Below are 8,835 nucleotides of genomic sequence, written 5' to 3' on the forward strand. Positions count from 1 at the left end.
AAATTGGCCCCAAATGGCCCCAAATGGCCCCAAATTGGCCCCAAATGGCCCCAAAATCTCCTCAAATTGCCCCAAATGATCCCAAAATTGCCCAAAATGGTCCCAAATTTCCCAAATTCCCAAAACGGCCCCAAAGGGCCCAAAATCCTGAATTGCCCCAAACTGGCCCCAAATGATCCCCAAATTGCCCAAATCTCCCCAAATTCCCCCCAAAATCAGCCCAAACTCAGCTGGGATTGAGCCCAAATCTCCTCACCTGTGCCAGCAGGTGTCACCTCACCTGTGCCTCACCTGTCCTATCTCACCTGTCTCACCTGTCTCACCTGTGCCACACCTGTCTCACCTGGCAGGTGTCGGCGCGGCTCCTTGGCTCCGTGGCACAGACCTGTCCCAGCCTCACCTGTCCCACCTGTCCCAGCCTCACCTGCCTCACCTGTCCCAGCCTCACCTGTCCCAGCCTCACCTGTCTCACCTGTCCCAGCCTCACCTGTCCCACCTGTCCCAGTCTCACCTGTCCCAGCCTCACCTGTCCCAGTCTCACCTGTCTCACCTGTCTTACCTGTCCCACATGTCCCAGCCTCACCTGTCCCAGCCTCACCTGTCCCAGCCTCACCTGTCCCACCTGTCCCACCTGTCCCAGTCTCACCTGTCCCAGCCTCACCTGTCCCAGCCTCACCTGTCTAGCCTGTCTCACCTGTCCCAGCCTCACCTGTCCCAGCCTCACCTGTCCCAGTCTCACCTGTCCCAGTCTCACCTGTCCCACCTGTCTCACCTGTCCCAGCCTCACCTGTCCCAGTCTCACCTGTCTCACCTGTCCCAGTCTCACCTGTCCCACCTGTCCCAGTCTCACCTGTCCCAGCCTCACCTGTCCCAGCCTCACCTGTCCCAGTCTCACCAGTCTCACCTGTCTCACCTGTCTCACCTGTCCGGACTCACCTGGCAGGTGTCGGCGCGGCTCCGCGGCTCCCCGGCACAGACCATGTTGGGGGTGATGGAGTCGGGGTAGATGCGGCGGCAGGTGAGCTCAGGTACGATCGTCACCTGGCTGCAGTGCAGCTCCTGCGGGAACGTCACTGCGGGGACACACCTGGGGTCACCTGGGGTCACCTGGGGTCACCTGGGGTCACCTGGGAACACCTGGGGTCACCTGGGGTCACCTGGGCACACCTGGGGTCACCTGGGAACACCTGGGCACACCTGGGGTCACACCTGGGGTCACCTGGGAACACCTGGGCACACCTGGGGTCACACCTGGGGTCACCTGGGCACACCTGGGGTCACCTGGGGTCACCTGGGGTCACCTGGGCACACCTGGGGTCACCTGGGAACACCTGGGGTCACCTGGGCACACCTGGGAACACCTGGGCAGGTAACACCTGTCTGGGGTCACACCTGGGCACACCTGGGGTCACCTGGGCACACCTGGGGTCACACCTGGGCACACCTGGGGTCACACCTGGGGTCACACCTAGGCGGGTCACACCTGGGCAGGTAACACCTGATCTCTCACCTGTGCCCAGGTAACCCCTTCATTCCCACCTCACCTGTGCCCAGGTAACTGCCCCATCCCCCCCTTCACCTGTCCCAAGTCCCCCTCACCTGTGCCAGGTGTGTCCAGTCTCACCTGTCCCAGGTACGTCTCACCTATCCCAGGTCCCCACCCCTCACCTGTCCCAGGTGTGCCCCCACCCCTCACCTGTGCAGGTGTGCCTCACCTGTCCCCAGGTGTGCCTCACCTGTCCCCAGGTGTGCCCCCACCCCTCACCTGTGCAGGTGTGCCTCACCTGTCCCAGGTGTGCCTCACCTGTCCCAGGTGTCCCCCACCCCTCACCTGTCCCAGGTGTGCCCCCACCCCTCACCTGTGCAGGTGTGCCTCACCTGTCCCCAGGTGTGCTCCCACCCCTCACCTGTGCAGGTGTGCCTCACCTGTCCCCCAGGTGTGCCTCACCTGTCCCCAGGTGTGCCCCCACCCCTCACCTGTGCAGGTGTGCCTCACCCGTCCCCAGGTGTGCCCCCACCCTCACCTGTGCAGGTGCGCCTCACCTTCGGGGCTGGTGGTGGAGCCCCAGCCGGAGATCTGGCAGGTGGTGCCGGGCGCGGCGCAGGTGCGCGCCAGCGGCAGGGGGCTCACCTGGCGGCTCAGGTGCGCGGGCACCTGCAGCCGCAGCAGCATCAGGTCGCCGTCCTTGGAGCTCTCGTTGTAGCCCGGGAAGCGGAAGACGCGCACCGAGCGCCGCTGCTCACCTGGCGCAGGTGAGGCCTCGCCGGGCGGGGCCGGCTCGCCCGCGGGGGCGCGGCCCGGGGGGGCGGGGCCGGCAGCGGCCTCACCTGGGCGCACCTGGCGGTGGGCGGGGCGGCCCAGGCGGACAGTGATGGGGCTGTGGGGAGAGGGGACAGGTGAGGCTGGACAGGTGAGGCTGGACAGGTGAGACAGGTGAGGCAGGTAAGGGACAGGTGAGGGACAGGTGAGATGGGAGACTGGACAGGTGAGGCTGGACAGGTGAGACAGGTGAGGCTGGACAGGTGAGACAGGTGAGACAGGTGGGACAGGTGAGGGACAGGTGAGATGGGAGACTGGACAGGTGAGGCTGGACAGGTGAGACAGGTGAGGCAGGTAAGGGACAGGTGAGACAGGTGACACTGGTGGGACAGGTGAGGCTGGACAGGTGAGGCAGGTAAGGGACAGGTGAGGAACAGGTGGGACAGGTGAGCGATGGGGACAGGTGAGCCCCAGGCGAGCCCATTACCTGTCCAATGAGCCCCTCCCCCTGCCCAGGTGTGCCCCCGTTACCTGGCCGTACCCCGGGGGCGTGGCAGAGGGGGATGGTCAGGACGTGCCCAGGTGTGCCCAGGTGAGTTCCCCATGCCCAGCTGACCCCTTCCCATGCCCAGGTGTGCCCAGGTGTGCCCCCAGGTGTGCCCATGTGCCCCCAGACGTGCCCAGATCCCCCCAGGTGTGCCCAGGTGTGCCCCCAGGTGTGCCCATGTGCCCCCAGACGTGCCCAGATCCCCCCAGGTGTGCCCAGGTGTGCCCAGGTAACCCCCCAGGTGTGCCCAGGTGTGTCCCAGGTGCCCCCAGATCCCCCCAGGTGTGCCCAGGGTGTGTCCCAGGTGCCCCCAGATCCCCCCAGGTGTGCCCAGGTTGCCGTGCCCAGGTGAGTCCCCGTTACCTGTCCGTACCCGGGGGCGTGGCAGTGCGCGGCCGTCAGGACCCACCTGGGCGCCACCAGGGTCCCGCCGCAGACGAAGCGCCGGCCCTGGAACAGCGCGGCCTGCCAGGGCGGGGCACAGGTGTGGCCCTCCAGCACCCACCTGGGCACCCGCGCACCTGTGGGACACAGGTGAGCCAGGGCGGGGCACAGGTGTGGCCCTCCAGCACCCACCTGGGCACCCGCGCACCTGTGGGACACCAGGTGAGCCAGGGCGGGGCCAGGGCGGGGCCAGGGCGGGGCCAGGGTGGGGCACAGGTGATTTTTGGGGTTCCCCAGGGTGAGTTTTGGGGTTCCCCAGGTGAGTTTTGGGGGTTTTGGGTCCCCCAGGTGAATTTCGGGGTTCCCCAGGTGAGTTTTTGGGTTTTTGGGGTTCCCCAGGTGAATTTTGGATTTCCCAGGTGAGTTTTGGGGGTTTTGGGTCCCCCAGGTGATTTTTCGGGTCCCTCAGGTGAATTTCGGAGTTCCCAGGTGAATTTTGGGCTCTCCCCGGTGATTTTGGGTTCCCCAGATGATTTTTGGTGTTCCCCAGGTGAATTTTGGGGTCCCCAGGTGAATTTTGGGCTCCCCAGGTGAATTTTGGGGCTCTCCCGGTGATTTTTGGGTTCCCCAGGTGAATTTTGGGGTCCCCAGGTGAATTTCGGGGCTCCCCAGGTGAATTTTGGGGTCCCCAGGTGAATTTTGGGCTCCCCAAGGTGAATTTTGGGGCTCTCCCGGTGATTTTTGGGTTCCCCAGGTGAATTTTGGATTTCCCCAGGTGAATTTCGGGGCTCCCCAGGTGAATTTTGGGGTTTTGGGGTTCCCCAGGTGATTTTCGGGGTTCCCCAGGTGAATTTTGGGGTCCCCAGGTGAATTTTGGGCTCCCCAGGTGAATTTTGGGGTCCCCAGGTGTTTCCGGGCTCACCTGTGGCCGCGGGCAGGAGCAGCAGCAGCAGCAGGAGCCGCATCCCGAGGGGTCCTGGGAACGGGAATTGGGGAAAAATCGGGAATTTGGGAAAATGGGAATTTGGGGAAAATGGGAATTGGGGAAAATGGGAATTTGGGAAAATGGGAATTTGGGAAAATGGGAATTTGGGAAAATGGGAATTGGGGAAAAATCGGGAATTTGGGAAAATGGGAATTTGGGGGGAAAAATGGGAATTTGGGAAAATGGGAATTTGGGGGGAAAATCGGGAATTTGGGAAAAGGGAATTTGGGGAAAACGGGGATTTGGGGAAAAATGGGAATTTGGGAAAATGGGGAGTTTGGGGAAAATCAGGAATTTGGGGGGGAAAATGGCAAATTTGGGAATAAAAGTGGGAATTTTGGGAAAATCGACATTTTGAGGGGAAAACTGGGAATTCTGGGGGGGAAAAAGGGAAATCTGGGGAGGAAAATTGAATTTTGGGAGGCAAAATGAGAATTCTGGGGAAAATCAGGATTTTTAGGAGGAAAATGGGAATTTTGAGGGGGAAAAAGTGGGAATTGGGGGGAAATGGGAAGAGAAAATGGAAATTCAGGGGATATTTGGGGGAAATTTGGGAGGAAAAATGGAAATTTGGGGGGGGAAGCTGAGGATTTTTGTGGGAAAATTGGGAAATTTGGGGAAAATTGGGAATTTTGGGGGGGAAATGGGAAATTTTGGGGGAAAGTGGGAATTTTGAGGGGGTAAACGTGAGGAAAAATGGGAATTTGGGGGGTGGGAAATGGAATTTCCAGGGAAAAGAAAGGGAAAAAAAAGGGGGGAAAGGGGAATAAAGTGGGAAAAATGGAATTTGGGGGAGAAATTTGGGATAAAAAGGGGGAAAAGGGGAAAATTGAGGGAAAATCGAGGGGGAAAAGGGAAAAGGGGAAAGGAAAAGGGAAAATGGGGAAAAAGGAAGGAAAAATGGGGGGGAAAAAAAAAAAACAAAAACAAAAAAAGGGAAAAAGGGAAAAGCGTCGGGAAAAGGGGGGAGGGGAAAAGCGGGAGTGGGGGAGGGGAAAGGGGGAGGGGCGGGAACGGAATTGTGGGAGAAGGGAAAGCCCGGAACCCCCAAATTCCCGACGGGAACCCCGAAATTCCCAAAATTCCACCCGGAAACCCCAAAATTCCCAATGGGAACCCCAAAATTCCTCCCGGAAACCCCAAAATTCCCAATGGGAACCCCAAAATTCCTCCCGGAAACCCCAAAATTCCCAGAATTCCACACGGAAATCCCCAAAATTCCACCCGGAAACCCCAAAATTCCCGATGGGAACCCCAAAATTCCACCCGGAAACCCCAAAATTCCCAATGGGAACCCCAAAATTCCTCCCGGAAACCCCAAAATTCCACCCGGAAACCCCAAAATTCCCAGAATTCCACACGGAAATCCCCAAAATTCCACCCGGAAACCCCAAAATTCCCAATGGGAACCCCCAAATTCCACCCGGAAACCCCAAAATTCCACCCGGAAACCCCAAAGTTCCCAAAATTCCACCCGGAAACCCCAAAATTCCACCCGGAAACCCCAAATTCCCAATGGGAACTCCAAAATTCCTCCTGGAAACCCCAAAATTCCCAATGAGAACCCCAAAATTCACTTGGAAATCCCCAAAATTCCACCCGGAAACCCCAAAATTCCCCATATGAACCCCAAAATTCACTTGGAAATCCCCAAAATCCCCCTGGGGCCCCCAAAAATTCCTTTGGGAACCCCAAAATCTCCTCTGGATTCCCCCAAAATTCCCCCTGGGGCCCCCAAAATCCCCCCGCAAACCCCAAAATTCCCTCGGAAAATCCCAAAATCCCCTCTGAGCCCCTTAAAATTTCCGGGATCTTCCTGGAAATCCAAAAATCTCCCCGGGAAATCCCAAAATTCCCCCGGAAAAAAACCCCAAAATCCCTTTGGAAAACCCAAACATTCCCTCGGAAAACCCCAAAATTCCCTGGAAAATCCCAAAATCCCCTGGAAAAACCCAAAAATTCCTTCGGGAAACCCCCAAAACCCTTTGGAAAACCCCAAAAATTCGCCCTGGGCCCCTTAAAATTCCCAGGATCTTCCTGGAAAACCCCAAAAGTCCTTCGGGAACCCCGAAATTCCCTCGGAAAACCCCAAAAAATCCCCTGGAAAACCCCGAATTCCCCCCGGATCTCCCGAAATTCCCTCGGGAAACCCGAGGTCCCCCCTGGAAAACCCCGAATTCCCTTGGGAAAAAAACCCAAAATTCCCAATGGGAACCCCAAAATTCATTCGGGAACTCCCGAAATTCTCCCGGAAAATCCCAAAATCCCTTGGGAAAAAAACCCAAAATCCCTTGGGAAAAAAAACCCAAAATCCCTTGGGAAAAAAACCCCAAAATCCCTTGGGAAAACCCCAAAATCCCTTGGAAACCCCCCCAGAAATTCACTGGAAAATCCCCAAAAAATTCCTCCGGAAAAATCCCCGAATTCTTTTGGGAAGCCCAAAGTTCCCTCGGGATCCCCCGAAATTCCCCCGGGGAAAACCCAAAAATTCCCCCGGGAAAAGCCAAAAATTCCCCCGGGAAAAGCCAAAAATTCCCCCGGAATTCCCGGTGGAGGAACTGAATCCCCACCTGTGCGATCCCGATCCCGATCCCGATCCCGATCCCGATCCCGATCCCCGGGACGAGGAGGAGGAGGAGGAGGAGGAGGAGGAAGCGCCTCTCTAATCCCAAAATTCCCTTCCGGGAGCGGAGCGGGAATTCCCGGGAGCGGCCCGGAAAAGTGGCAGAGAGCCCGAAAATCCCAAAAGTGGGGGGGAAATCCCCCCAAAATCCCGAAAATTGGGGGGAAATCCCCCAAAAAATAAAAAAAAATGGGAGGGGATCCCAAAAATCGGGGGAAATGCCAAAGAATTCCTCAAAAAGGGAAAAAAATCCAAAAAATGGGGGGGGAAAATCCCAAAAATGGGGGGGAAATCCCAAAAATGGGGAGGAAATCCCAAAAATGGGGAGGAAATCCCAAAAATGGGGGGGAAATCCCCCCAAAATCCCGAAAATTGGGGGGAAATCCCCCAAAAAAATCCCCCAAAAAATGGGAGGGAAACCCAATAATGGGGGGAAATCCCAAAGAATCCCCAAAAAGGGAAAGAAATCCCAAAAATAGGGGGGAATCCCCCAAAAATCCCCCAAAATTGGGGGGAAATAAAAAAAAAATCCCAAAAAATTGGGGAGAAATCCCAAAAATGGGGGGAAATCCCCCCAAAAATCCCGAAAATTGGGGGGAAATCCCAAAAATGGGGGAGAAATCCCAAAAATGGGGGGGAAATCCCAAAAATGGGGGGGAAATTCCCCCAAAATCCCGAAAATTGGGGGGAAATCCCCCCCGAAAAATCCCCAAAAAAATGGGAGGGAATCATAAAAATGGGGGGAAATCCCAAAGAATCCCCAAAAAAGGGAAAGAAATCCCAAAAATGGGGGAGAAATTCCAAAAAAATGCCAAATATGGGAGGGGGAAATCCCAAAGAATCCCCAAAAAATGGGAAAGAAATCCCAAAAATGGGGAAGAAATCCTCCAAAAAATACCCCCAAATGGGGGGGAAATCCCCCAAAAATCCCAGGAAATGGGGGGAGAGCCTGGAAAAATGGGAGAGATCCCAAAAAATTGGGAGAAATCCCCCAAAAATTTGGGTTAAATCTGAAAAATTGGAGGGAAAATCCCAAAATGGGGAAAAAATCCCCAAAATTTGGGGTAAGTTCCCCCAAAATTGGAGAGAAATCCCCAAAAATCCGAGAAATTCCCCCAAATTTGGGAGAAATTCCCCAAAATTTTGGGCTAAATCCCCAAAAATGGGGGGAAAAATCCAAAATGGGGGAGAAATTCCCCAAAAATTGGGTCAAATCCCAAAAGTTGCGATAAATTCCCCAAAATTTTGGGCTAAATCCCAAAAAATGGGAGAAATTCCGGAAATTGGGGGAAATTCCCAAAATTGGGAAAAATTCCCAAAATTGGAGAAATTCCCAAAAATTGAGAGAAAATCCCAAAATTTGGGAGAAATTCCCGAAATTTGGAGAAATTCCCCAAAATTGGGAAAAACCCCCAAAAATTGGGAAAAATTCCCAAAAATTGGGAAAAAAAATCCCAAAATTGAGGAGAAATCCCCAAACTGGGAGAAAATCCCAAAAATTGAGAGAAAATCCCAAAAAAATTGAGAGAAATCCCCAAAATTTGATAGAAATTCCCCAAAAATTGGGAGAAATTCCCAAAACTGGGAGAAAACCCCCAAAATTGGGAGAAATTCCCAAAAATTGGGAAAAAAAAAACAAAAATTGGGTGAAAGTCCCAAAATTTGAGAGAAATTCCCCGAATTGGGAGAAATTCCCCAAAATTGGGAGAAAAAAAACCAAAAATTGAGAGAAATTCCCCAAAAATTGAGAGAAAATCCCAAAATTTGGGTGAAATTCCCCAAAATTGGGAAAAAAAAAACCAAAAATTGGGAGAGATTCCCAAAATTGGGAGAAATTCCCCAAAATTTGTGAGAAATTCCCGAAAATTGAGAGAAAATCCCAAAATTGGGAGAAATTCCCCAAAATCCCCAAAATGGACGGGAAATGCCCCAAATGTGGGAGCAATTAACCCCAGCACTAATTAGCCCAGTAATGAACCCCAGCACTAATTAACACCATTAATTAACCCCATTAGCCCCATTAATTACACCATTAA

The 8,835-nt window shown here is 54.4% G+C and overlaps 1 protein-coding gene and 1 long non-coding RNA gene across 2 annotated transcripts; both read right to left on the reverse strand.

Annotated features, from left to right (window-relative positions):
• Window positions 1–936: 936 nt before the first annotated feature.
• LOC128802816 (kallikrein-14-like) lies at window positions 937–3,323 on the reverse strand (the record flags this gene model as incomplete). The annotated part of the gene is made up of 3 exons (XM_053969385.1): window positions 937–1,073; window positions 2,044–2,378; window positions 3,181–3,323. Coding segments are annotated over 3 exons (615 nt in total), but the record flags the coding sequence as incomplete, so codon positions are not given.
• Window positions 3,324–3,345: 22 nt separating this feature from the next.
• LOC128802821 (uncharacterized) lies at window positions 3,346–6,777 on the reverse strand. Its single transcript, XR_008435580.1, has 3 exons — window positions 6,747–6,777; window positions 4,114–4,167; window positions 3,346–3,399 (listed from the first exon to the last, which is right to left on the reverse strand). It is a non-coding gene; the product is annotated as an uncharacterized LOC128802821 (long non-coding RNA).
• Between the last annotated feature and the right edge of the window lie 2,058 nt (window positions 6,778–8,835).

This window comes from Vidua macroura, unplaced genomic scaffold (genome assembly GCF_024509145.1).
Source record: "Vidua macroura isolate BioBank_ID:100142 unplaced genomic scaffold, ASM2450914v1 whyUn_scaffold_191, whole genome shotgun sequence".
Classification (NCBI taxonomy): Eukaryota; Metazoa; Chordata; class Aves; order Passeriformes; family Viduidae; genus Vidua; species Vidua macroura.